This window comes from Aspergillus pseudonomiae, assembly GCF_009193645.1.
Source record: "Aspergillus pseudonomiae strain CBS 119388 unplaced genomic scaffold BDV37scaffold_88, whole genome shotgun sequence".
Lineage (NCBI taxonomy): Eukaryota > Fungi > Ascomycota > Eurotiomycetes > Eurotiales > Aspergillaceae > Aspergillus > Aspergillus pseudonomiae.
In genome coordinates, this window is record NW_022476080.1 from 67,476 (window position 1) to 93,487 (window position 26,012).

Consider the following 26,012-nt stretch of genomic DNA (forward strand, 5'->3'; position numbering starts at 1 on the left):
GAAATATTCTCTAATGGCCAGGGAACTTTTGTCACCCAAGGGGGGTTCAGAGACGTACACAACTCCACGGTCCCCAAGCCTCCAGGTCGGCTAGCGACAGCCATCGGGACTATTAGCGGTTCCTCAACGTGCTATTTGTCAAGTTCCCCATGGTCCTCCCGCAGGAGGGTTGGACGACGTTACATTTACTCACTCTAAGCAGGCAACCGAGCTGTCTACTCAGTCTCAGTAAGAAAGATGCTGCGGACTCAAGGAAGCCTCGTGGCTCCTTGTATGTACAGACCCAATATGCATGAGGTTGGGATGACTCTTTCAGTGTGGCATGAATGGTTGGTCCCTTGCAAGGGATTTATTTGTTGAAGCGCTGAACTGAATTCCTCTCCTTTGTCTTGAATCTAAGCGTAAGAATGATATTGAGAAACGGGTAAACACCGGAATTGAGGCGATGTGGCCTGTTCCCGAGTTGGCACGTACCGTACCATACATACATTACCTACACAGGTGCTTCGTCTGAGGACTCTAAGAGTCCGTACTAATACTCCTAGTACTCATTGTGAATACCGGCCTGTACGGTAATATTTCTCCGCTTTCTTTCAGTGGGCGTCATCTGCAGCGTAATGTGAATACCACCAATTACATGCATGCATGGAGGCAGTGAAGCAGCAATGGACATGAGTCGCTAAACATTATTCGTGCACACAAGAATCCGCCGTCAAACTTTTGTCTAGACGTCCATCGACAGGGATTGAATGGGGATTGGTTGAAGATCTCTCCCCGCGCAGGGCAATTTGCCCCTGGTGATGGAGGTAATATGTAGTAATTGATACTATCTCCATTCTCCTGTTTTATGACCAATTGTTTCTGGAAACTCTTAGCTCCGTTCGCTAGCTGGATAAGAATCCTTTGCTGACCCCAATTGGGTCATTAGTGTCGGTGCGGACGGTTGAATCATGCTCCCAATGAAAGGAGAAGGGGAGGAGAAAAGAGGATTTCTTAGAAAAAGACAGATAGAGGAGACAACCCAGACACCACCCTTGTCAAAACGCCACCAACATGATCAAGATGTACCATGACCAAGTAAATCAGCACTGGATGGTGCTCCTATCAGACTCGGTGGAAGTGGAGAAAAACAGATGGAGGTGCGGGTGTTGGCGCGCAGACCATTGAACTAATATTCGCCAGTAGGTAATTAAATTCACTGCCGGATGACCGCTAGTAAGAAAGGTCACCCCTTCATCTCAAGCGTGTCCTCTTCTACCACTCGTCCTCCTTCACCTCCTCCTTTCCCCTTCACCCTCCCCTATATCTTTCTCTTTCCCTCACCCCCCTCCATTTTCGTCCGACCGCAATTCGTCCCGCCCCATTGTCAATTCCTCCTCCACGGTTTGGTTGAGGTTGCTAGGCGGTTCGATGTTCCTTGGTTGATTCCCGCTTTTTTCGCCTCCCAACGCCCTCGAAGCGCACTCGACATCGTCCCAGCCTCGGTCTGGCTACCCACAAAGAGCTGAAGCACCTTGAGATCATTCAAATAGCCTTCCAAAGAAGTGCCTGACTTGCTGCAGACAAGAGCTACAGCAATTCATCAACCGGGATCCGCGCTGCGACGCAATCTGGCCTTTCGGAGAAAGTTGACATTTGGCTTTCCCCTTGTATTCCAACCACCCATTGTGTCGTCATTTCCCAGCCTAATGATTTGAAGCTGAATTAACGACCCGCGAGAGATCGCTTGCTACTTGTTTCCACTTTCCCCCTTACCTTTTCTTTTCCCGCCCCTTTTGCAGCTATCTGCATCGGATTCTTGCAATCACATTTTGCGCCCAGCTCCATTACGCGCGTGGACTTCTGTCGCAAAGACGAATCTTGATTATCATTTGGAACGTATCTTGTTTGACTCTCCGATCACGATTTTGCTACGTTTTCTCAAGAATACATATTGATCGTATGCTTAGCCCCGCAAGAGTTATCAAGTCACCATTGATCATTGACTAACGCAAAGTGGATATAGTTTTGACGATGATGAATCCTTACCTCAGTTGGGCTATTCTGCTCGTGGTAGCAGGTGGCCTGGGCTGGTACTACAATGGCCCTGTCCCCAAAACTAAAGCCCCCATAAAACCTATCGTGGAGAAGGCCGAGAACGCGGTGGGCGCGAAGAAACCCAAGAAGAAGACGAAGAAGTCTCCGGAACCGTCTCCTGCCCCCGCTAAAGCAGAGGAAAAGCCAGTGCAGACTCCCAAGATCGAGGAGGCTGATGTGGCGGATGAGGAAATCGACAAGAAAGAGATGGCCAAGCGCTTTGCCGCTGTGAAGAACGGTGCTCCCCTTAAGGAAAGCAACAAGGACAAGGCTCAAAAGAAGAAGAACAAGAAGGGAACGTCCAGTCAGCCCGCCGCTAGCAACAACGAGCGATCTGCCTCCCGCGTCTCTACTCGTGCCTCATCCACTACCGGAGCCGAGGCCGATGATGACCTCTCTCCAGCTGGATCCCCTAAGGTTAATGCCAGTGCGTCTGCTGCTGGATACGTTTCTGACATGCTTGAGGCTCCTGCCCCAGCAGCGTCAGTTCTCCGTGTGACGGGCTCTTTGGAATCGGATTCCCAGAAGAAGAAGCAGAAGCCTCAATCCTTCAAGCAGGTTGAAACCAAGAAGCAACGCCAACAGCGCCTGAAGAACGAAGCCCGGAAGCAGCAGGTCCAGGAAGCTGAGGAGGAGAGACGTAAATTGCTGGAGAAGCAGCTCCACACCGCTCGCGAATCTGAGCGCCGTGAAGCTGCCAAGTCCAAGCCAGCTGCCCAACCTAATGCCTGGCAGACTCAGAGCGCGAACAAGGTTACCAATGGCAATGTTACCAACGGCACTCACAAGACTGCTCCGGCCCCTAAGGTTGAACTGTTAGACACATTCGAACCTGAAAACTCGTCCGCTGCTGCATCCTCCAAGGAATGGGATCAGGGTCTCCCATCTGAAGAGGAGCAGATGCGCATTCTCGGCGCAGGGAACGGTGAGGACCAGTGGACCACCGTGGCTAGCAAGAAGATCAAGAAGAAGGGCGTCAAAACCGATGACAGCGAAGTCAGCGCTGTTGAAGACCAGCCTACCCCGGTCGCACCTGCACCTGCACCTGTTGAGCCCAAGGTGAAGATCACTCCTACCTACCTTCCTGATGTCCTCCGCTCCGGAAAGAAGGGACATCCTCTCGACTCCGATTGGGCTGCTTGAGCAGCCTTGGAGCTTCTTAAAGAACTGAAAAGGTACATGGTTTAGGTGTATCTTTCGGGAATTTTTTTCTCATGGAAATCTTTTCGATTTCACTGTATGTATTATTCATGGCTTCGGCGTTCGGGGTCTTTTATCACACTAAAAATGCACCACGCAGCCGGCGAGGTGTGATTTCTTCTGCGATGTCAGCACAGGGAACATCAGCCTCAACCACCCAAAACCAAGAAAAACCCCCTAAAAAAATAGAGCCGTGTAATATTTTATTTTTTATTTTTTCTCCTTCTCTTATTTGTGTACTGCTCGGAATTTCGAATTCTTGTTTTGTTTTATAACACATTTTGTTATCTGATCGATAATTATGGACGAAAAGACGTTTGATCTATGACCGGATCTCGGGTTTGCGCAACAATACCAAGCTTATTACTTATTATATCCTTTCCCGATTGCTTTGTTTGTGGACTAGACCTTCATTCCTTTGCTTGGTCCAATGCCCCTGCGTTGAGGGCCCCGGCATTTTGCATGGAATACGACAGTGGAGGCCTTGATGGGGGAGCATGGATCAAGATCCGCAAGGGTTTGTCCCCGCAAAAGCCACCTGGCCTTTTCTTTGTGCCGGGATGGTCTTGGGTTCGTTGCATTTACTATTTCCTGATTTACTTTTGAGTGCGGTGTTTATTGTTCCCTGGATCTGGGATTTAATGCGTTCTCCGCTTTTTTTTTTTTTTGCTGATATATTTGTTTTGGATCCATCGTAGTTCTTAATCCGGCAAAGAATGGGCCAATTTGGGAATGACGATCATATAGTCCGTGATGTGCAGTGGGGATCCGTGTGGTATCTCTCATGTATGTACTTACTTTGTAGTCGGGTAGTCGGGGGTACAACGAACGATCTGCCATGGGAAGTAGCCTACAACGAAACGAAAGGCTGACTTCGAGTACTCAAAGTTGTGACGGGTTTTAAAAATAGAATGGTTGTTCTTGAAGAGAGACTATAATTGCAGGAGGCAGTGTGGGATCTTCTTGTTCTGCATATGTCGTCAGAGAACCCCTTGAGATGGCTTGGCAACCATGCCTCACCGGGACTAGCAGCGAGTTCCGGTCATCGTGGCCTGAACTGCAGGGCCGCCGTAAAAGTCACGGGCAACGAACCAACGGATGCAACTTGTTGTTTTGTCCTCTTCTCTTTCGCATCATTCGTTCTTTCGGTCTTCTCTGCTATTTACTCTTCCTTTCCCTCCCGTCTTCTTGTCCTCTTCTTTCGTGGGAATTTCGTCTATTCTGATTGTCACTTATTTTCATCCTCTAATACACCCTTTCCTTATTTCTTATTTACCAACCCCTCGTGGCTAGTTCCCGAGGTTCCTATTCTCGGTACCTCTCTCATACTCCTCCTACTTGGTCGAACTTCTCCCAGTAAACAACAATTTCCGCTATGGCGCAAATCCGCGGCACCGCGGGATACAATCTCGGTCACCAAAATCCCTTCGGCGGACCTGGTCGCGCAGAGGCTACAAGTGACCCTAGCCCCTTGGATGCCATTCGGGAACAGACTAGCAAGATTGAAGATTGGTTGGACACGTTGGCAGATCCCGTCAAACCGTATGTGGTCTCTTCGAACCTTTTCTTTTTCAATTCATTCCGTTGTTTTCCCAGCGAACTACAAGGGAAATACAAGCAACTATCAGAATAATAGTTTGGACTCGCACCGCTAACACGGTGTCTTCGGTCCACAGGTATCTACCAGCCATTGGCCGTTTCCTGATCGTTGTCACTTTCATTGAGGACAGTTTGCGAATCATTACACAATGGAGCGACCAGCTCCTCTACCTGCGGGAATACCGTAAAAGTAAGCTTGCTCTTGCCACTCACAGCAACGGTGATCATTGCTGCACAGTGAGCCCTAGTGCCTCCGGGCTAACCATCTTCAGTTCCGTGGGGCATCACACACACCTTCCTCATTTTTAATGTACTCGCTATGTCGATATGCTCATTCCTGGTTATTGCTCGCAAACACACTGAAATCGCCGTCGCCGGCCTGTTGGGTGTCGTCGTCACCCAGGGTCTCGGATATGGACTCATCTTCGACCTCAACTTCTTCCTCCGCAACCTGAGTGTTATTGGCGGTCTCCTCATGGTTCTCTCCGACTCATGGGTCCGCAAGAAGTTCGTTCCGGCTGGTTTGCCCCAGCTTGATGAGAAGGACCGCAAGATGTACGTTCAGTTTGCTGGTCGTGTCCTGCTCATCTTCCTCTTCGTCGGATTTGTCTTCTCCGGCCAGTGGAGCTTCTGGCGCATTCTGGTCAGCTTGTTCGGCCTCGTCGCATGCGTTATGGTCATTGTGGGATTCAAGGCCAAGTGGAGCGCAATCATCCTGGTGGTGTTGCTGAGCGTCTTCAACATTTTGGTCAACAACTTCTGGACCGTATGTATACCTTTAATGACATGAGTATATCTAGTTACTAATGGCTTCTTAGCTCCACCCTCACCACCCCCACAAGGATTTCGCCAAGTACGATTTCTTCCAGATCCTGTCTATTGTGTAAGTTGCACTTATCCCTGTCTCGCCTTAATGTGAACCGCAGTCACTAACCGTTTCCTCTAGCGGTGGTCTCTTGCTTCTGGTCAACATGGGCCCCGGCCAATTGAGTATGGACGAGAAGAAGAAGGTCTACTAAACCGGGCTCAACTGAACGCGGAAAATGGGGAGCGAGAAAGGCAGAAAGACAGAAAAAACAAAAAACAAAATTCAAATGGGCCACTGAGTGGATGCGCATGTGTGCTACGTACTCATGACATGTTTCTTATGGGCTACCGAAAGCATCTCTATCTCTATCATTATATGATCCGTTTTTTTCACGTTCATCTTCTCAGCATTGTTCCGGAATCTGTTTCCCCACATATAGTTCAATCATTGTGTACTGGCTATAAGCTCGTGATATATTGGCTACAACCCATCATTTGCTCACTCACAATATACCTCAAATCATACGCGTTTTTCCTTTTTTCCAAACCGCATGACGTAACCAGGTCTTTTCATTATAGGAGGCCTATGGAGATTTCGGAGTACTCAGTATAGACCATTCCAATTCATCTACTATCAAGATACAGCTCAACATTGAAAGATTCATGATTTATACCATATCATTATAATGACCAACAAACACCCAGGAAGATAAAATTAAATCGTTACAACGCAGGCAATCGCGAAAAACATGTATTAAATGATATTAAAAGATATTATACATGGAACATGAGGATGGGGCTTCAGGACAAATGCATAGTTGAGAACAAAGGTCAAAGAACAATTCAGACAACGGAGAAAGAAAATGCGTTTGAAACTAGAGAAGGTAATCTGCGCTGGGAATGAACGGATGGATGGAATTTTGCAGGGATGGTATGTATGTATAGGTACTGTATGTTATGGAGACAACGGATAAAACAACAGTCACGGAAAGTCTTTAGTAATCTTGTTCGTTTCTGGTGGTCCTGCCATGCACATAACAACGGGACTTCTTCGGGGTAACTGGTTGCTCCAATGCATAGAGAATCGATAGGATGATAAAGAACGGAACGATCGCTTTTGTCTGCTGTTAACGCCGAGAAAAACCAGGTATCAAGGTGTATCGGAGTGTCTGAGATCAGAATTCGAGGAAGAAACAGAATCAAGGCTAGAAAGTTGCTTTGAGGAATCGGATACTACCGCTATATGTCCATGCTCCAGCGCCACGGCCGTATCTGTTCCAGATCACCGAATCCGACTTCCTCATGGGGGTCGGAAATCTCCAAATGCAATAATTCAACTTTCTTGTCCTCCCGATGCAGGTTAGATAATGTCTTCGACACATGCGGTCGGAACAGTTTGCTACCGTCATCGGCTTCCTTAGACATCGGTCGGGATATCGGTGTCTGCGGGGACTGTATCGAAACCCTTGGGGATTCTATGTCATCGGAGTCAATCGAAGCTAACGAAGACGAATCTGACCGTGACCGTAGAGACGACGCTATGACAACATTAGACTCATCACGCCCGTATGTTAAGGAGGAGGGTGATCTGTATTCGCGGCTATCCTTGGGTTCAGGCGTCCTCAGAGGTCGAGGATCATCGTCGTCATCGTCATCATCATCGTCAAGGTGGGCGAACGGAGGACGAACTCTGGCGGGTTTCTTTTCCACATTCTGGGTAGATAAGGGAGGTAGTGGGGTTCGATCGGAGGTTTTGTTGGTACTCTTTTCGTGGGTTAAGGAGGGGTCGCTGGTACTACTCTTCTGGGTAGGGAAACGATCTTTTCCGGCCATTACCCTAGCGCTAGGTACAGGTTGCAGCATCCATCGTGTCTCGGCCCTAGACTTGGGTCCACTGACGATAGGCGGATGGAGATCGTTGACTGGAGGCACCCGTGCGATATAGTATTTGCTGGGTTCGTGGGCATTCGCTTTCCCGCTACCTGATAATCCAACCGACGAGCCCTTCACCTCCACTTCTTCACCCCATAACGGCTCGTCTTCGCGCTGATATCGCATGCGGTTCCACCGTTCCTCAATCGGCTGCATCAGACTACTCTTGTCCTTCTTTTGCGACGCACGTACATCCTGACAGGAGGTTGCGGAGATTCCATCCGTGTTCCAACTATCCGTGCGACGATGCGCAGACCGGTTGCCACCTCTTCTTGCTGGGGGGCCGGGGCCTAACGCAATTTCCTCCGCCCATCCGGCATTGGTGCTGAAGGCGGTTGGTTGGGGGAACGGCCGAGGTTGGTCGGCGATGATCTCTTCGTTCTTCTCCTTTTCGCGACGGGATCGAGCGGCTTCGGCTTCCTTCATGCGTTTTCGACGATCGACTTTCTCGGCACATGGTGTACAGGTGGCATAGTAGAAGACTGCCGACTGAGCGCCTCGCCACAGCCACATGGTTGAGCTGGGGAGGTTGGAGGGAGGTTGGGAGCGGTGAGGAAGATTCGCAGGTCAACTGATAGCGACACTGGCCAAAACGTATGGCACTCACGAGAACAGAGAGGCCCGAGGGCACCGGTAAATATGTCTCGATGTTTGTCGTGTCGCTGACAGCAACATGAAGGGCGTCTAGTTTGATAGCGGGTGGGACGGGGGAGACAGTTTAAAACGGAGATCGCCCAGCGACCTACAACGTTGGAGAAAGAACTTGAAGTAGCACCAACGTAACGGGCAAATCCAAAAGTATACGTGGGACAGCGACACCGAAAACAATTGGAGGAATAGAACAAAGGACGACGACAAAAAAAAAAAATAGAATAAAAGAACAACAGCAATAACAACAGACTAGACAATGAGGAAGAGCGATAGAGAGAGAGAGAGAGAGAGAGAAGGAGAAAGGAGGAGTAAGAGAGAGAGAGAGAGAGAGGGTCAGGGGAACGCCAGACGGGCGAGAGATGGTTGGGCGATGTTGCACTTGGCAGGGGCGGGGCGCGCGGCAGAGGAGAAACGGCGCTACCAGATTGTCTGGGAGTTGTCTAGGAGTAGTTAGTTGAACGTCTGTGTCGACGATCTCGCGGAGAGGATCATTTGTTTACTGTGGTGGTCGTACTCCGTATTCTCTCAGTCCTTATATCCTTCTCCACTCGGGTCGATGTTCGGATTGTGGCGGAGTGGAAAAGAAACCCAAGAAAAACGATTGATGCGGATAAGACTTCTCAACCCCTCACTTTGAGACGCAGGTTAAAAATAATAATAAACAATTGGGCAGCGAAACCAATTGCATACCGCACAATGTGTCCGCAAGCGATTGACGGTTGAAATTCTTGGTGAAACGCAAGGTCCAATCTAGTTGACGCCGGCCAGCGTTAGTGGGAGTTATCAGTGGGAGTGAGTAGTTAGTATCTGGTTGCCTACGCCCGGAACGAAAGACGGCGCGACTCTCCAAATTCTCGCCAAGCCTTCAACACGACAACCACGCTCAATCAGTCCATTTTAACGCAGATTCATGTCATTCATTCATCAGCTAGGAAAGGCCACTGCATTCTCTGCATAGGACATCAGATTGGGTTCCACTCGCCCCCAATCAGCGTGCGGACATTGCAATGCGCATACATAGGTATACAGAGGTATACATTGTTGAGATCCATGATTCATCATCATCCACTCCCTCAGATTCTTGCCTGTGTACTCCGTTGTCGAGGACCGACCATCCTGAAAACAATGTACTTGCTGTCTCCCTTGTTGCGATCCCATCCACTTTCATCTCTCTCTCTCTCTCGCTCTCTCTCTTCCTGCCTCCCTCTCCCTTTTCATCCCCTGCCCCTTTTTTCTCCTGATGTCACCAAGTAAAACCTCAGGAGCCGTAGCGCCAGTATTTTTGACCTAAGATCGCATTTTTTTTTTAAATAAAAAAAAAAGCTGCTGCCCATTCTGAGCCCCACCATGGTCGCAGAATACACCACGATAGCAATCCAAATCTGTATCACCGCCACGCAGAATGCCCATGGCGGAACCCCTCCGCGTGACACGGTGCGCAAGAAGCGCTCGGTACGTGAGGCTTTGATGGACTGTTGCACCCTCAGCCATGAAGAAATAAGAAAAAAGAAATAAGATCTATCACAAAAGGTCTAGTCCAACCTAACCACCATGCCACGTTTCGATCATCCAACGTCACTCTCATGCAAAAGGGAGGTGGTTCGTCCTGGAGCAAGAAAGTTCGCATCGGAGCCGGTACAAAATCAGGGCTCATGCGTTCTTGGTCCCCTTGACCACCTCGCCTTTAACCTTGGCCCAGTCGATCTCGCCATCGATCTTCTCGTCCACTTCGCCGCATGCTACCACGTTATCGCCTCGGATCAGGTACAGACCGTGCTCGATCTGAGAGCTCGGCTCGGGATCATCGGGGGTGCGGATGATTCGTTCGATGGTATCCAGGAGAACCAGGTTAGTCAACTGATCCGTGGAAAGGAGCGTCCCCAGAAGAGTCCGCCCGTCAACAGTCAGAACCAGGACTTTTTCTTTTACGGAACGCGGCGTTAGCACGGTCTGGCATAATGTTGGGATCCACCGGTCATTGGATAACTTACTATTAATATATGAGTGGAGAGACATGATGATGCGCTATAGGATTCCCTGAGGTAAACGGGTGGGAACGACGTGCGTACTCGTGCGCGAATACGTCCGAACCGGACTGGCGCTCTGGAAAGGCGATGAGAGCTTGCTGAAGCTATCGTTCACGACCCGAGACCGCCGGAAAAGGTAAGCCGATAGAACGTAGTCGGGAGTTAAGGAAGTCTTTGGCTCCAATTAGTTTCGGAGGGGGTTAAAGTCTATCGAATTGTAGCACTCTCTCGCCGACGTTGCTGTGCAGAACCAGTGGTGGACGCGTGTAGGGAATTCGGGCTGCTGCTCTCCGGCCTCGTTAAATGTTGCGGTTAGAAGCCCATTTAAAGTAGATTAAGATAACATGCTATCCGAGACGATTGGGCAAATTATGGTGAACCAGCACAGCAGTGGTCGCAACAATGAGTTTGTTCTTTCTCCTCCGTCCAGACACTTCGATACGATTAGCCTATCACGTGACAACCCATGACCCTCTCTCTTTACGGAAAACATTCAATAGCTCGAATGACGTCGCGATGTGTTGCCCCTCATATTTACTTTTTTACTTGGAAAGCATTGGAAACAAAGACAAAAATAATAAAACGTCCATTTATTGAAATGTACGTATCTAATTGTACATGAAATAAAAGCCTAAGTCAAAAGAAGAAGCTTTCGTTGCATTGCCTATTGACTACCCCGATGACAAAGTGCAACTTGAAGTCACAAAGCAGTTGGATAAGCCTCAAGTCTGTTTGTTATCTAAAACAATACCCTAGCCACTCAATGCGCTCAAATCCAATGGCACGCTGCTGCCTCGTCCAGCACGGTATCGTCTGGGGCCTCCTACAAAAGGCCGAGGCTTGGGGAATAAACCTTCGCTCTGGAACTTGAACCGAACATCTTCTACCCGGATCACCCCGTGCGCTGCTGAGCCTAGAGGGCTTGACCCTGATGACGGCCCGCCGTTGCTCAGGGTGTAAGCGCTTGGATCTAATGTGGATCGATCCGGGATGTGACTAGCTGGAGGCTCGTGGGATAACGGGCGTGATGGTGGCTGGCTCGGAGGGGCACTCGGAGGGGCACTTGGGGGAGCACTCGGAGGAGCACTCGGAGGAGGTGGAGGGGGCGCTGAAGGCGCGGATGAAGCGGGTGGGGGCGGAGGCGGGGCTGACGGTGTCTGCTGACTGTGCCCAAAAGCGTTCCTCGCTGCTTGGACAGCTATTGATGCAGCAGCGGTTCCGTTAGGTGGTTGCGGTGCTGAGGCTGCAGGAGGCGGTGGTGGTGGAGGGGTAGATCGTGCAGGCGCTGGGGGAGGCGGTCGGGCTGTAGGTGGAGGTGGAGGTGGTGCAGCTGGACTTGTAGAAGGGGGTGCAGGAGGAGGTGGGGCTGGAGTTGATGGTTTCCTAGAGGACACGGGAGGTGGTGGAGGTGGCTTCGCTGAGCCTGGTAACGGTGGTGGTGCGCGAGGTGGTGGAACATCTGACGCCGACCTGGCCGATGCACTTGAGACAGTAGATGATGGCCGCGAGGCGGGCCTTGGGGGAGGCTTCTTTAGACCAGCAACCAATGAGTTAACAGGAGGGGCGGGAGGAGACTCTGAAGAAGGCAGTGGAGGAGGACGAGCTCCTGGAGGCTTCGGAGCAGGCGACACTGGAGGTTTCGGTGCCGACGAGCCTTGTGATTCAGATCGATATGGCGAATCTCGATTGGCTCCAGTATCAACTCCTCCTCGGCTGCGTAGCTTGGGCATACCTCCAGCAAAGAGACCTCCCAGCTGTGGAGCTGGTGGTAAAGCCGCACCACTGTCCCCCCCTGAACCAGCTCCGCTATCACTTCGTAGTCTGTTCACTGCTTGCCCGGGTACCGGTGGTGCCGAACCCGGGAGTTTCGGCATGGTTGGAACGGGCGGTGCACCTGCAATAGGAGGACCAGATGATTTCGCGCCTCCCCCGGCAAGCTGAGGCGCTGATCTGTCATTGGTTACGGTTTTCTTAAGTCGTGCACCTTTATGGATATCCGAGAGAAGGGCACCCTACCAAATAGATTAGTTTGTCTGTCAGGCATTATTTCAAACATATAAGCTTACCCGGCCTTTCGCTTCCGCGCCTGATGGCCTACTCGGGAGAGCTCCTGGAGGGGGAGGGGGAGGGGGCCCTCCCATGCCACCGGGCGGCGGCGGTGGAGGTGGTGGAGGAGGAGGAGGAGGCATTTTGTTGATAGAAAAGGTAGAGTATAGCTTCGAACGTTGAGGGAGAAAGAGGTGAAGTCGGTAATCACGGGGGAAAAGCGATCGCGAGGGATCAATCCGCTGGAATCGAGGGGATCATTTGACGCTTCTTTCAGGGAGAAAGATGACGTCCGTTGGAATGGAGAGAAGACAATGTAGCCTGATGGAGCAAAGCGAATGGGATCAGTTAAGTTGCCCAATAGTGGAGAGCGTCCAGAGTTAGTGGCGGTGCTGCAGCGGCAGTAAGACTCCGCCTTGTGTCGCAAATGGCAGACTGCCAGTCCTCGTATCTGTACTCAACGGCCTGGAGAACAACGCCAAAAGGACTTTCACTGCTCACCATGAAAGGCATTGCTTTAAGGGGTCAAAGAGCCTCAAGGCCTCAACCCCTGATATGTCAATTCTGCCGCTCCTCCGCATCCCCGGCTCCCCGGCAACGAACCTCGTTCACGCGATCTTTTGCATCAATCGGACCAACCATCTCGAACAGAGACGTGAGGCTATGGAAGGCCAGGAAGAGCTTGAAAGGCCATTGGACTACTACACAAATTATATCCTCTAGATTTGTGTCGACCACACCCGAGACAACTACGCCCCGAGATCTAGAAGATGTCTTGCGACGGATATCACACGATTCAGCCGAGCTCCGACAATTGGATTCTGTGCCCTCCAACGAGGCAATTGTGGGGCTCCTTCAGAGATGTGAAGAGATCGCAGAAGCCCTTTCACACCAAGAGCAAGACACAACAAAGAAAGGGGATAATGAGATCTCCAACCTGCTTGACCTAGAAGAAAAGAGCGCTGCGAAGAAACGCGCCAAATCACCGAAGATTGCGGACCCACGACTAGCCAGTGCTCTCTCCGAGATCACCTACGAGCTGCTGACGGATGAGAAGGTGTTTATTTCCCCGGAAGCACTGGCCTGCTACACCAAAGTTCAGTGTTTACTCAAGCGTGCCGGACACTTTCCAGAGATATTTCATCTATATGCCCACAAGCCGGTCCCGGAGGAGAATAGCTCCCCCGTTAAGTTCCACAAGGCGAATCCCAAAGACATTAACAGTGCTATCCCCACCGAGCTCGCCAACATGGCTCTAGATGTCGCTATCGAGCAGCGGAACCTGTCTCTCGTTCTTGCGATCATCGATAATACGTTCTGCGCTCCCGCGTTCTCCCGCGCGAAGGTCTTTAAGAAAGCGGCCGTGCCGCTTGGTGGGCTGGCTGCTGCACCGGCTGCTTGCTATGCCATTGCATCCTGGGCTGCAACCCTCCAGAATACCATGGATCCCGGCACGGCTACAGGCATTGCATTCGCTGCAAGTCTTGCATACGTGGGAGGTGTATCATCAGTGGGTATCCTGGCTATCACCACGGCCAATGATCAGATGGAGCGGGTAACATGGTTGCCTGGTGTCCCATTGCGGCATCGTTGGCTGCGGGAAGAGGAACGAGCCGCTTTGGACAGAGTCGCACTTCAGTGGGGATTTAAGGATATTTACATGCGTGGCGAGGAAGAGGGAGAGGAGTGGGAAAACCTCCGGGAGTTTATTGGCATGAGAGGAATGATTCTAGACAAGACAGACTTGATGCCTGGCATGCAATAAGCATCCCACGGGCGTACATGCTTGGGCTACTGTGTATTTATAGATAGATTACCGTTTGGCATGGCTAATGCAAATACCAAAGACTTACACACTACGTTATATATCCAACACCAGAATTACTGCTACGGCAAAGACACGGAGAACGAGTTAGGAACAAAGTTGTGAGTTAGATTTCCGAAACTATGGCATATACAATCCCACTTCTAAGCTCCTAAAAAATCCCCAGCGTGACCAGAGAGCGCCAATAACTTAGTAGAGACGCTTGGGAGGAGACATGGAAGCCTTGAGGACAAGGCTGCCAACGTTCTGCCAGCCCTTCTTGAGGAGGGAGACAAGGTAGTTGATGGCCAACATGACGTTGGCGATCAGCTCATCCTCAGTCATGCCAACGTTGCCAACGGCAACACCGAGACAGAGAACCTTCTTAAGCTGGAACTTGATGGTGGACTTGACATCGGTGACCTTGTTGGCCATGTCCTCGGCGTGAGAGATGGGGGTAGGGAATTTACCAGCTGAGAAAACTGTCAGCATATTGCATAATCTCATCGGGCGCAGCGCTAGATAGTGAACATACCCTTGGAAAGACCGGGACCCAAGAGACGGGGGATCTGCTTGATGAGACCATCGGAAGCAAGGAAGGCATCGTACTTGCGAGCAAGCTTCTTGATGAGCTTCTTGTTCTTGTTAAGCTTCTTAAGATCCTCGGTGGACATGGCATCAATACCGTGGTGCTTAGCACGGTCGAGATCGTGCTGGTCACCAAGAATACTATAATCCATCACTTGTCAGCTCGTCTCGCTCATTCTACTCCATCCAGCATCGTTTTCCTCCAAGTTTTTATCGAAACGGCGATGCGACCGGAACGGCACGTACCAGATGGTCATGTTGGGGCGAGGAACGGAAGGCAGCTTGATGGTGCCAGAGAAACGCTTGTCACGCTGGGGATCGTAGTTCTTCAGACCGATCTGAAGCTCGACAGTCTCGAGGAAGTTTCTCTTCTTCTCATTCTGAGAGTAGTCCAGCAGCTGCTGGATATTCTGGCGCACTCCGGCTGTAACAAAAAAAAAAAAAAAAGGGTTAGTTACTGAAAGCTGGTGATCTAGATCATATTAGAATCCAAACACATACCGACTGTGATCTTAGACATGATGGCGACAGTCTTCCAAAAGAATCAAATCCTTATGGTGTGGCTCTGCGCTGAATATCGTGCAAAGAACGAAAGTAAAAAAGGCGCCGCCGCCCGCCGCAAAGAAAATCGCGTCTCCGCTTGTGGGTGTGGATGTTACTAACCGTATTAGGACTGGTCTTGCCCTAAGAATCGCAGCCTTATTAAGCTGGCAGCGTTTCAAATACCAATGAGCGAAACGTTCTTCTGCATGGAAGCTATGGAAGTTCATCTATACAATTAATTTACGTTCTTATCAGAACGTCTAAACCCCTGATGGTCTAGTTGGATATGGCGTCTGACTGTAATGGAATTTATAATCTTGTAATCAGAAGGTCGCCGGCTCGATTCCGGCTCGGGGGACGACACTTTTTATTTTTTGAGGTGGCCAGGTGGGCTAACTCATAAGAGACCCGCAATCAATCCCCGTGATAAAGGGATCGTGACTAACCCGATATGGTAAGACTCAGGGTAGGGCAATGGGTCCATGGATTTGTTCAAGTATACTATGTTTTAGATCAAAACAGAGGGTCAAGAGTGCCTGTGAAAGTATTAATGCAACAAAGTTCTCACATTTGAGGGTTTAGGGACTTGTTATTGACTGAGTGGAAGCGAAACAACATCATCGAAGTGCGTGTCCGTGTCAGCTGTGTTTGTGACAACATCGGCGGCTAAAGATTGCTAGTGCTAAGGGCCGGCAGCCTACGAATGACCGCGGTCATTCGCCCGACTCCAGCACGAGGCTGAGTATCTGCAGCATGGACTACCTACGCGGCAACCTACTCAGAAGCGCTTATACTTCGTTTCCCCCTTCCTTCCCGTTCACTCTACTCATCTATTAGCTCTTTCCTATATCCTTAATCTTCCAGTCGCATACCATCTTGTCAACCAAACACTAGTCGTCACCAGCTCGTATTTGCTAAGGCTAAGGAGACATGTCTGGGTTTCCTTCATCGCACAGCCTCCAGACCCCCAAGGAATACTACTCTAGCTTCAAGAGCAACTCGAATCTCCAAGGGAAATTCCACGACATTGATGATGAGGCCCAATTCCGTGCTTATCTGGGCTATCTGCAAGATGCAGAGACCCGAAACTTTGTGCTAGATTTCGGAAACGACGATGCGTGGTGTGCAGTTGACCTGGAAGAAGAAGATATTGCGACACTATTGCGCAGCGCCGTATGTGACTAGATACAATAGTGTTGATCGTAAATGAGCTTATACTAACTGAACTCTAGAAGCCAAGGTTCTTTGGGACCAGATGGATGTGAGATACACACTAAACTCGGCGAGGCTCTGGAGCGTACTTACCATGGTATTAGTAACATCTGGTCGCCAGAGCAGCAGAAAGATTTAGTCAAAGTTTGTCGAGCTTTGCTTCACTGAGCTCACACTAGACTGACATCTCCCAGACAATCACGAGCCACTACGGCATCTCCGAGCGTCTACAGGGGATGATGTGCACTGACCCGGTAGTTCGCCCGGCCCAATCCACGAATCCTTTAGCAAATGGGGTTCGCGAGAAGAACGACGACCGGTTGCTTCGTGTCTCCCGTAAGAATGACCTTGAAGAAGCTCAAGAACTGAAGGATTTGTCAGATCCTGATGAGGTACAAGCGGCTGCGTCATTCAGAGGCCTTACCTTTGCGCATGTCACGAATCAAATCTGGCATTTCTGCTCCGTAGACTACGGTCCGAGATGTATACAACCCTCATTGGACTTGATGACATTACGTTTGCTGACATGCTGTCTAGATACATGTATTGGCTACAACTCGTTGTACGTAGTGCCGAACGTTGAATTTCCCAATGGACAGGGCCTCCCTGATGGGAGACGACTATGGTCTTGGTTGATCTTATGTGATGACGGTATGATTGCTGCCTCCGGTCACTTTGTGATACAATGTTAATCGCCGAAGGCACTGTTATTTCCATGCAAGAGAACCCGTACCCTGGACTTTCTAGGCCGTCGGAGCGGGAGCTGAAGTCGGTACTCGGTATAGTTCGCCGAAATGTACAACTTATCTTTTCCGGTGTGTCTAAGCGGCACTCGGCCCTATCGGAGAGCGATTCATTAGTGACCATTCGCGTACGACCTGCTCACGGTGCTGGCCCAGATCAGGCTAGTATAAAACAAGAGGATGGCCCTAGTTTATTATTCTATTATATATTCGACGATTGGGTTTCCAGTTACGCACTTGTTGCAAAACGAGAGCATCAATACGGGGTTCTTCTTGATCGACTGGTAAGAGACTCAGAATCATCCCCAGCTGGATATTATTCAGGAACCCTGACACTTTGATAGAGAGAAGAGATGCTAGGCAAGCCTGTGGTTGGGCTAGTCAATGAGCTACACTGGTTAGGCAGGAGATTAGCCGTCTTGAAGCGGCTTTATCAGAGTTACGAACTTATCATGATGCGTATTCTTCAACGACAGCGCCATCTTCGAGACGAAGCGAAATCGAACCGTCCTCCACTGCCCATCGGGCCTATGTTCGGAGAAAATGAGATGGTGGACCTTCGACAGCCGACCCTGCAGAGTAGTTGGAGTTTTTCAAGCAATTTAGACACCTCTGTTGGTGTACAGCTGAGCTCACCTGCTGTGGCCCGTTTTGAAAGACTGCTTGATCGTATCAAGCTCTACTGCTTGTCTGAGATTGACACCTGCTTGACGGAGAAAGAATCTCTCACATTCCTAGTATGTGTATTCTGCTTTTTAATTCTCCCGAGACAAGTACTAACGCCTACCAGAACTTCAATCTCATCGCGCTCAAAGACTCGCAGGCTGTCGAAAAGCTCACGAGGATCACAATTCTGCTAGCTAAGGTGACAATCCTGTTTTTGCCCGTCAGCTTGATGACCGGGTACTTTTCGACCGAGCTCAAGAACGTCAAGGGGGTGTACACAATCAACCAATATTGGGTCAGCTTCGGCGTCATTATGTTTTTGTCCATCGTGCTCCTCACACTGTTCGGCTACCTTAGCGACACCGTGGAGGGCAAAACTATCTATCAATCACTATCCCGTTCCTTTGTCCGATCTTCTAAGCACAAAATATCGAATCGAAAGGAGGAATAGGACTATCCGAAATCTCATCAGTTGGTCACTAAATGACTAAACAACGACATTCCCACTTTTCGTTTTGGATAAGAGCTGAGGAGCTACAGCTTCGCCAGAGCACAACTAGCATGCCAAGATCTTTGTGGCTTGAGACGTCTATCTATGTTTCTGTGCCTGGATGAACCAAGGCATTGTAATTGTTAAGATTATTGTTATGTTCTTTTGTTCGATTATCACAGTCGCCGTATTCCATGTAAATTTAGGGATGTGCTGTAACAAAATTGATGCAGAGATGTAAATGAGAAGATGGTGTCGGTAGCACCATAGAACACTTAATAGCATCGGACCACTGAGATCTTTCATTTTACTCCAATCACTTCCATCTAGATATAGAGCGGTAAATCGCAAAAGGCCGACAATGAGAAACGAAAATAAATATGAACCATCAAGGAGAGGACTACTAAAATTATGCTCGAGATAGATTCCTCGGTGGTTTGACTATTTAAACAACGTAATATGTGGGTATCACCATCTGCACAAGAAAGAACCATAGTGGGCCAGTTATATATAAAGATTGGTGTAGCTCTTGCCACATCAGCAGCCTAGAGATGAATCATGAGCCAGCACAGGAGTCATGACAATATATGTATGGTGCGACCTTCACAATCTGTTAAATTTACTCACAGAGCTTACCAGACGATTAATCTAGCACTTGTTGTTTTCTCTTTCGAACATCTTCGTTCTTGTACCCATCCTCGGTTGCGGAATTGGGCATAAATCCATCTCCAACCCAAGAGAAAAATGTTGAGGTTCCCCGCACTAAAAATAGGAAACGCCAAACTGACAGAAAGCACCAGGCCACGCTTTAGACCAACAAAGCAACCAAAGCCCACAGTAATAGCCTTACTGGGCCTGGGGGGACCAGAGCGGGATGTCTTCATCGAACAAGTAACAGGCGTTATCCCGGACACCCGCAATCCCAGGAACAAAGGTGATCTTTTGTCAACCCGTATCTTCAAAGGTGAAGTCAACGACAGAGATCTATGGCTGCTTGATACCCCGACGTCAGATATCCCTGTCGCCGAGCTGGTGGAGGGCATTAACAGCGCCGTAGCGCGGAAGTCCGGACGAACAGATTCTGCCGTTGATAGGATCGTGTATCTCCATGATATAACGGACACGAATGTGACGCAGAATGCAAGCGAGAATCTGTCTGTCTTTCAGGGGTTGCTTCGATCTGCTTCTGCGGATCATATCGTCTTTGTGACGACGTTCTGGGATCTTCTGCGGACCCAGGACGAGGGGGTTCGTACGGAGGCTAAGCTGAATGCGGTGTATGGTTCTGTTGCTTCTATATGTCGGGTTTTGGACTCGAGTGATGGGCAGAGCTATCGCGATATCATTTGGGATGTTGTCAGCGGGATTGCGGACGCAGGTCTTGTTGAGGACTCCGTTGATGACGATGCGATGCCGACGCCGACCGTTGAAGAATTGCTTAGTATAATCAACGAGAAGGATAAGCGCATGGAACGCCTGGAAACAGAGCTTCAGGCTTCGAAGGAGACTTCTGCTCGACAACTGCAGGAGGTGCAACAGAGCGCAGCGGATGAGAAGGCGAGCCTCTACCAACAGCTGCAAGTTGCGTTAAAAGACGTCAACCAGCTTCGAGAAGATCTTAGTCGAATCCAAAAGAGTTGCGTGGAGGAAATGAGGAACCTTAGGAAACAGTTCGAGTCCAGACAGCAGGATTCAACTCGCAAGCTTCGGGACTTAGAAACACAGCGGTCGATTTCAGCCGGACATGGGGACGAACTCTGCCGGGATATGACTCCGACACGTTCATATACAAGGAAATCTTCACATCAGACGCATTGTTCAAATGGGCAGGCGTCAAGCCTGAACGTTCTGGACGCTAGAGGGGAGTTCCCTCTTTATAGTGCTGCTGCTGGTGGGTACTACGACGATGTGAAGCGAATGTTAGAACAGGGAGCAAACCCGTCCATGAGAACTCTATTTCATTGGACGGCGCTTCATTGGGCTGTCGGCAATGGTCATGCGAAGATTGTTCAGCTATTGCTTGATTATGGCGCCGACATCAATGCAATCTCGGACACAGGTAGTACTCCTTTGGATATGGCACGAAACGATATGATGAAGGGTATGCTTCGTCAACGGGGAGCCAGATGATTTAAGCTTAAATCGATCCAACCACCAGAAATCTCGGAAATTGCCAGGAAACGGACTCGGCAGCTACCTTCCCCTGGGAGATTGGAGCACGTTCATACAAGCTCTAGGCCATCTACCTATCATTCTCGCTGTATCAACTTTGTGGAATGATTGTGAACCCCACACTCGAGTGGGGCCTGCCAGTAACTCGCATGAATTAGCGTCCCGAAAATGATGTTTATCTGGGCTTCGATTCCAAGCCATAATCAAACCATGTTGAGTCAATTGCTTTGCCATGGGTGCAAGGTGCTTCTGTAGGATTAGGCTCTCATTTATCTCTGAGACGGTTTAAACTGGGTAATAAATATTATTTCTCGCGGGATATATAACAAATCGTAAATTCAATAAAAACTTAGTAGAAGGCAGAGGGAAGGTTGAATTTCAGACGCATTGCATAGTATCCAGGTGATATATCAGAAAGCATAACCATATTTACTTCATTCGTAATAAGCTTATCTTTGAGATCACGAGTGGGTGGTGATTAGTAAGCTATTCTGGCCACTGATGAAAGTTTTCCCGGTCCGGATCCTGACCGCTACTGGACTTCGTACTGTGTACATAAAGCATTACAGTAAGATGTACTCGGTACATTCTGTGCCAGCATGAACTATGAGCGGTCACATGTCAAATGTACCAAAGTGGCGGCACCTGAAAAGATTACTTGTCGTTATAGAAATAAAGCAATGCGGTTGTATAGAAATATTACTCCCCTCTCTAGATGAGAAACAGGACGCGTAGTATTCCCAGTGGTCCCTTGTGGGTTTGATAAACCGCCTACCATATGCGGGAGGGGTCTGGATTATCATCAACGATAGATACGCAATTCTTTGTCAAGAGAGCACGAGAGAGCCACCGACAAGAGATCCACTGGGACGGGGAGACCTCAAAACTCGTCGGGAACCTATCAGAAGGCTGGAAACCGAGTGGAAACGGGGTGGTGTCTGGACCTCTTCTTTTTTTTTTTGGGGCAAAGGAGGGGGGAAGAAATAAAGTGGCAGTGGAAGGAAGAAGAAATCAGACGAGATAACCTTAGGTGAATGGGACTAAACCAAAGGTACGGTACGGTGTTGATTACGAGTAGGAGTGGGAAACACCGTGTCCTCTTCGTGGCAGAGGTATTCTGAAGTGTCTAGGCAATCAGATTCATGTAATTTATATAAGATGAGTGTTGATGAATGAAATTTATAATAGAACAGAGGATCTTAATATATTTATCAAATTTTTTTTTTGGAGAATTTAATTATATTAACAAATTGATATCGATATTCTCTTAGAGTATTATTTCCTAACCTCCCCCCTTATGGTCCTCATTTGATTTTCCAGTCCTACTTTGTAATAAATCTTAACAGAATAGGATTGTTGTGGTTCTAGTCGGGTTTTCGTTAGTGACGGAAGCTACGCCGGCGGCTGAATTTCTCGACCTGGCACTTTGGCACCCAAAATTTCCAACTTGGACAAAAACAGTGGTCCGCCGGCGCTCCATACTAACGAACGAAACAGCGTTTGGGACTTGTCTTCGTCGTCTCTACCCGTTTGACTCGATTCTCCCTTCCCGCCATATCTCGATCTGTGATTCTCACCATTTACTCACCTTCATACCCTTGGTAAGCCATTCCTATTCTTTTCTCCCTAGATTTTTTTTTTTGCTCTCCTTTTTTATTTCCCTGTATCTCTTTGTTTCCCCCCTTGTGCCTTGGGTGTTCCTGTGTGGCCTTCTTTCCCCCCCCTGATTATTTGCCCGTCTGGCCACTGTGCATTCCGAGACGTGATCACGCCCCTCGTTCAACCACATCTCCCCATTCGCCGTCTTCTGATTTCAAGTTTTCAACCCTATTTCTACCGATTTCCTCTGGTTCAGTTCTCAGACGACCGAGCGACATCTATTTCATTTGCAGCGTAACTGGTCTCATTCCATCTAACATCGCATTATTCCCAGACCTTTGAGAATCCCTTTTCGCCACCGCCATCATGGGTCTCACCTTCTCCAAGTTGTTCGACCGCCTATGGGGCAGAAAGGAGATGCGAATTCTGATGGTTGGTCTTGACGCAGCCGGAAAGACCACCATCCTGTATAAGCTGAAGTTGGGTGAAATCGTCACCACCATCCCCACAATCGGTCAGTCACCTCCCCTTATCCTCCGGGGCCGCTCTCCGCCAGTTGGCTTGGTACCTCATCGCCGCGCGGGGTGTATAGTTGGATGGGATTGCTGACATATTGCCATCCGTTGTGAAGGTTTCAACGTCGAGACTGTCGAATACAAGAACATTCAGTTTACCGTGTGGGATGTCGGTGGTCAGGACAAGATCCGTCCTCTCTGGAGACACTACTTCCAGAACACTCAGGGTATTATCTTCGTCGTCGATAGCAACGATCGCGATCGTATTGTCGAGGCTCGTGAAGAGTTGCAGCGCATGTTGAACGAGGATGAACTCCGTGATGCTCTTCTCCTTGTTTTCGCTAACAAGCAAGATTTGCCGGTATGATATTACTTTGGTTGTCCTGGACATTGGTGGGGCGCGGATGTTAACGCTCTTTCTCTCTAGAATGCCATGAGCCCCGCCGAGATTACCCAGCAGCTTGGTCTGCAAAGTCTCACTCGTCGCCCTTGGGTAAGTCTGCCTCGGTCCCCTGGATCTCCAGAGGTTGAACCAACTTCTAATGTCTATATGTGTAGTACATCCAATCTACCTGCGCTACCACCGGTGACGGTCTGTACGAGGGTCTCGAGTGGCTCGCCGATGCTTTGCGGAAATCGAACCGTGATTAAATTGTTATAATGCGATGAGCGGAAGAATACCTGGATGTGTGACTGGGAGTTGGGGATGATGGATGGGGGCCGAACCGGAAAAGACACCTCGCGTAGGGATGGGATATGCTACTTGGTGGTGCTTGTATGTTCTCTAACGGCTCTTCATTCTTCTATGCTATTTAGCTTTTATTGTTCTCTTTCATCCCGGCGTCGATCCTAACGAAATACTCCTTTTGTGCCCTGAAACCTCATATCTTTCATTTCTTTTTTTGGTCTCCTTGTGTTCACTTGCAGTCAAGACTTGATATTCATGATCACGGAGAACGGGTTTACGCTCCAGACGTCATATGTATGTCGACGCATTTTATCTGTTTAACTGAAAATGTAGATTTTGTGGCCTGTAGGCTCTTGCTATTCTCCAACTGCATCGATCTAGTTCTGATCCCTTTCAAATGCTTCTCAAACAAACATAGCAAACGTTTGCACGTGAAAGTCTTCCTGGTTCGTTTCTACTCATTCTCATACACCCATCACCCCAGATAGGAATACGTTACTCTGGCAAATAGTTGGGCAATGCTTCCCCTCGCACCCACCATGCTGCGGCGCGAATGATCTCCACTACACATCTCCGCTCTTCTTCAGTCCTCGGAGCATAGATCATGACAAACCCGGACGGCACGGAGCGCCTCCACCACCACCAATCCTCTCGAGCAATCGGGTGTCTCTCACCCCAGCCTTTCTCCAGCACAAGCCGCACATCCGCCGGGTGTAGCGTGAGATGCAAGCTCCCGTCAATCGGATGCGCATGGCAGACCTCGCCGTTACAGGTGAGCCGCTTCTGTTGCTGCTCCTGCTCTTGACGTGACAACGCAGCCGGGCCAAGCTTACAGAAGATTCCTGTACTATGCTTCTCGAAGCATGATGTGCCTGTGTAAAGTACGGAGGGGTAGGCATTGACGAGGCCGTGGATTTCCTTCGTCAGCGCTGCGTACATTTCTGCACTCGCCCTCTGGGTTGTTTGTCGGTGCGGCACGATACCGACTACTTTAGGACGGGGCCCGGAGCGGTCTGGGAGATTGCGGCTTTTGAGATAGCCTTCTTGGGGGAGGAGAGTGCATGGGAGGGAAGGTGGTGCCAGGGGGTTCCGGACGGCGAAGGGCCGCAGGATGCAGATCTGGAGGTACCCTGCTGGGGTTGAGGGTACTCCCCCAGGGCCTAGAGCTAGGTAGGCATGGTAGTCTTGTCGGATGTGGTGGGCTAGAAAGATGGTTGGGAAGAGGAGGAGTGGGAGGAGGATATCTAGAGCGAGGTTGAATTTGGCTGTGGCTTCCACTGGGGTTGGAATTGCTAGCGGGGAGAAACCACTTTCCTGGAGATCTTAGTTTGGTTTGGGTATTCACTAGGAGAGGGCTCTATACACTGGGGGATGTGTCTCGCAGGGAATGGTACATACCATGTTTGCTTTTGGCTGTCTATCCTAGTTGTTGGGTGAGTAGTAGTAGTAGAAGTAGTAGTAGTAGTAGTAGTAGTAGTGGTACTGGGGATCGACGATGCAGTGTAGCAGTGAGGTAGAACAATAACTGACCCTGGACTCGAAAGCTGGCTTTCTCCTGCATATGTGTTCGTTGTTTAGGTCACACGTGCCACGACTTTGTTTCTAAATAAAACCGGCCCAACCATGCCGGCCGTGATATTCCCAAGGATATCGGTCAAGCATGAAACGTGGATAACCCTCCGACATGGACATGACTTATATACCGGTCTATTATAGAGTTCAACCTTGGGCGACCTGGAGCTCTGCGAAAGGAACTACAATTGTATCCAATGGCATTCCGTCAATCTGATGTCAGCAGGATTGGGGATAACCACATGACCACGAAACGGAATGCTACTAGTAACTGACTTGTCACGTTCAGCAAGTTGAGAGATGTCCTTGGTCGAGACTTGTTGAAAGCTACTGTGGGGACTGAGCGAGATGTGGGCCCTCTGAACGGCGTCATAGAGTCGCGAAGTACCACTCCTAGCGCATGGCCGGAAATGGTAAGCGACCTCCAAAGTTTCCTCCCCATTTAAAGGCTGCGGAATCATCTTCTGATGGCCTTCTCGGTAGCTCTGTATGATGATACGATACTATACTATTGCTTACAAGACAGTGACCTCTTCTTTTCGCTATTGCTGGGAATCCCTTGCGGAATCATTTCTCCCCTTCAGCGACGCCTGTTACGTTTCGACCGCCATTGATCGTTAGGCGCCCTGCTATCTCCCTGCATACAAGGCAACTCATCACCGACAAGCCAAGCCTAACTTTGACCCCTGCGTGTGACGGTGTGAATACGTGTCATTCCTTTAAAACAATCCCTCGTGGCTTGGCGATCTATCGACAGTTGAAAAAAATGCTCACTTTCAATGAGATTAACGTTTAATGATTGGGTAGTAGACGCTCAGAGATCTGAAGCTCCCGACTTTATTTGCAGGTCATGTTAGGAATCGTGAAGGCGCCCGTCCGGGCTATAGGTCAGTCAAGCAACGGCACTCGAGTTGAGCCGATGTATACTTGTGGTTTAATATCCACTCGGATTCGGTTGTAACAATATGTTGGCTGGAATACTAGGGCTGGTGACATGAATGGATCTATTTTCGTCATACCGCAACTCTTCCAAGAGACCAGGGAAGCATTAATACCGTGACTCAGACTCTTAACGACGTTTG

At 49.4% G+C, this 26,012-nt stretch overlaps 10 protein-coding genes and 1 non-coding gene across 11 annotated transcripts; 7 read left to right on the forward strand and 4 right to left on the reverse strand.

Annotated features, from left to right (window-relative positions):
• Nucleotides 1-1,728: 1,728 nt before the first annotated feature.
• Nucleotides 1,729-3,496, forward strand: BDV37DRAFT_219681 (uncharacterized protein). The gene is made up of 2 exons (XM_032080138.1): nucleotides 1,729-1,939; nucleotides 2,006-3,496. The coding sequence occupies exon 2, from the start codon at nucleotides 2,014-2,016 to the stop codon at nucleotides 3,217-3,219; it is 1,206 nt and encodes a 401-aa protein (XP_031937177.1). The 5' UTR covers nucleotides 1,729-1,939; nucleotides 2,006-2,013; the 3' UTR covers nucleotides 3,220-3,496.
• A 771-nt stretch (nucleotides 3,497-4,267) lies between these two features.
• Nucleotides 4,268-6,232, forward strand: BDV37DRAFT_219655 (protein ERV29). Its single transcript, XM_032080137.1, has 5 exons — nucleotides 4,268-4,818; nucleotides 4,953-5,065; nucleotides 5,148-5,641; nucleotides 5,694-5,758; nucleotides 5,822-6,232. The coding sequence occupies exons 1-5, from the start codon at nucleotides 4,652-4,654 to the stop codon at nucleotides 5,892-5,894; spliced, it is 912 nt and encodes a 303-aa protein (XP_031937178.1). The 5' UTR covers nucleotides 4,268-4,651; the 3' UTR covers nucleotides 5,895-6,232.
• Nucleotide 6,233: 1 nt separating this feature from the next.
• Nucleotides 6,234-8,127, reverse strand: BDV37DRAFT_297317 (uncharacterized protein; the record flags this gene model as incomplete). Its single annotated transcript, XM_032090304.1, has 1 exon — nucleotides 6,234-8,127. The coding sequence occupies one exon, from the start codon at nucleotides 8,125-8,127 to the stop codon at nucleotides 6,922-6,924; it is 1,206 nt and encodes a 401-aa protein (XP_031937179.1). The 3' UTR covers nucleotides 6,234-6,921.
• A 2,752-nt stretch (nucleotides 8,128-10,879) lies between these two features.
• BDV37DRAFT_259277 (putative proline-rich, actin-associated protein Vrp1) lies at nucleotides 10,880-12,869 on the reverse strand. Its single transcript, XM_032083120.1, has 3 exons — nucleotides 12,840-12,869; nucleotides 12,359-12,659; nucleotides 10,880-12,304 (listed from the first exon to the last, which is right to left on the reverse strand). The coding sequence occupies exons 2-3, from the start codon at nucleotides 12,479-12,481 to the stop codon at nucleotides 11,045-11,047; spliced, it is 1,383 nt and encodes a 460-aa protein (XP_031937180.1). The 5' UTR covers nucleotides 12,482-12,659; nucleotides 12,840-12,869; the 3' UTR covers nucleotides 10,880-11,044.
• Nucleotides 12,841-14,103, forward strand: BDV37DRAFT_287180 (uncharacterized protein; the record flags this gene model as incomplete). The annotated part of the gene is made up of 1 exon (XM_032088067.1): nucleotides 12,841-14,103. One exon carries the CDS (start codon nucleotides 12,841-12,843, stop codon nucleotides 14,101-14,103), a length of 1,263 nt encoding a protein of 420 aa, XP_031937181.1.
• Nucleotides 14,104-14,352: 249 nt separating this feature from the next.
• BDV37DRAFT_287181 (60S ribosomal protein uL1) lies at nucleotides 14,353-15,250 on the reverse strand (the record flags this gene model as incomplete). Its single annotated transcript, XM_032088068.1, has 4 exons — nucleotides 14,353-14,615; nucleotides 14,678-14,871; nucleotides 14,977-15,154; nucleotides 15,232-15,250. The coding sequence occupies 4 exons, from the start codon at nucleotides 15,248-15,250 to the stop codon at nucleotides 14,353-14,355; spliced, it is 654 nt and encodes a 217-aa protein (XP_031937182.1).
• Nucleotides 15,251-15,538: 288 nt separating this feature from the next.
• BDV37DRAFT_t195 lies at nucleotides 15,539-15,631 on the forward strand. The gene has a single exon. It is a non-coding gene; the product is annotated as a tRNA-Tyr (tRNA).
• A 364-nt stretch (nucleotides 15,632-15,995) lies between these two features.
• Nucleotides 15,996-18,414, forward strand: BDV37DRAFT_219775 (uncharacterized protein). Its single transcript, XM_032080139.1, has 8 exons — nucleotides 15,996-16,446; nucleotides 16,506-16,534; nucleotides 16,590-16,629; nucleotides 16,680-16,968; nucleotides 17,023-17,136; nucleotides 17,187-17,512; nucleotides 17,573-17,965; nucleotides 18,019-18,414. Exons 1-8 carry the CDS (start codon nucleotides 16,204-16,206, stop codon nucleotides 18,343-18,345), a joined length of 1,761 nt encoding a protein of 586 aa, XP_031937183.1. The 5' UTR covers nucleotides 15,996-16,203; the 3' UTR covers nucleotides 18,346-18,414.
• A 1,380-nt stretch (nucleotides 18,415-19,794) lies between these two features.
• Nucleotides 19,795-20,514, forward strand: BDV37DRAFT_274920 (ankyrin repeat-containing domain protein; the record flags this gene model as incomplete). Its single annotated transcript, XM_032085314.1, has 1 exon — nucleotides 19,795-20,514. The coding sequence occupies one exon, from the start codon at nucleotides 19,795-19,797 to the stop codon at nucleotides 20,512-20,514; it is 720 nt and encodes a 239-aa protein (XP_031937184.1).
• Nucleotides 20,515-21,776: 1,262 nt separating this feature from the next.
• Nucleotides 21,777-23,324, forward strand: arfA (putative ADP-ribosylation factor; the record flags this gene model as incomplete). The annotated part of the gene is made up of 3 exons (XM_032083121.1): nucleotides 21,777-22,669; nucleotides 22,787-23,031; nucleotides 23,098-23,324. Coding segments are annotated over exons 1-3 (594 nt in total), but the record flags the coding sequence as incomplete, so codon positions are not given.
• Nucleotides 23,325-23,688: 364 nt separating this feature from the next.
• BDV37DRAFT_219995 (uncharacterized protein) lies at nucleotides 23,689-24,989 on the reverse strand. The gene is made up of 3 exons (XM_032080142.1): nucleotides 24,889-24,989; nucleotides 24,757-24,780; nucleotides 23,689-24,672 (listed from the first exon to the last, which is right to left on the reverse strand). Exons 2-3 carry the CDS (start codon nucleotides 24,757-24,759, stop codon nucleotides 23,854-23,856), a joined length of 822 nt encoding a protein of 273 aa, XP_031937186.1. The 5' UTR covers nucleotides 24,760-24,780; nucleotides 24,889-24,989; the 3' UTR covers nucleotides 23,689-23,853.
• Between the last annotated feature and the right edge of the window lie 1,023 nt (nucleotides 24,990-26,012).

What these genes read in the sequence shown, in the direction of transcription:
- BDV37DRAFT_259277 (XM_032083120.1), bottom strand. Translation starts at nt 12,481, where the DNA reads ATGCCTCCTCCTCCTCCTCCACCACCTCCACCGCCGCCGCCCGGTGGC. An exon ending in GCGCGGAAGCGAAAGGCCGG is followed by an intron (nt 12,305 to 12,358) that starts GTAAGCTTATAT and finishes TCTATTTGGTAG; the next exon opens with GGTGCCCTTCTCTCGGATAT.
- BDV37DRAFT_219655 (XM_032080137.1), top strand. Translation starts at nt 4,652, where the DNA reads ATGGCGCAAATCCGCGGCACCGCGGGATACAATCTCGGTCACCAAAAT. An exon ending in TTGGCAGATCCCGTCAAACC is followed by an intron (nt 4,819 to 4,952) that starts GTATGTGGTCTC and finishes TTCGGTCCACAG; the next exon opens with GTATCTACCAGCCATTGGCC. An exon ending in TTCCAGATCCTGTCTATTGT is followed by an intron (nt 5,759 to 5,821) that starts GTAAGTTGCACT and finishes CGTTTCCTCTAG; the next exon opens with CGGTGGTCTCTTGCTTCTGG.
- BDV37DRAFT_219775 (XM_032080139.1), top strand. Translation starts at nt 16,204, where the DNA reads ATGTCTGGGTTTCCTTCATCGCACAGCCTCCAGACCCCCAAGGAATAC. An exon ending in TTCTTTGGGACCAGATGGAT is followed by an intron (nt 16,535 to 16,589) that starts GTGAGATACACA and finishes CCATGGTATTAG; the next exon opens with TAACATCTGGTCGCCAGAGC. An exon ending in GTTGATCTTATGTGATGACG is followed by an intron (nt 17,137 to 17,186) that starts GTATGATTGCTG and finishes TAATCGCCGAAG; the next exon opens with GCACTGTTATTTCCATGCAA.
- BDV37DRAFT_219681 (XM_032080138.1), top strand. Translation starts at nt 2,014, where the DNA reads ATGATGAATCCTTACCTCAGTTGGGCTATTCTGCTCGTGGTAGCAGGT.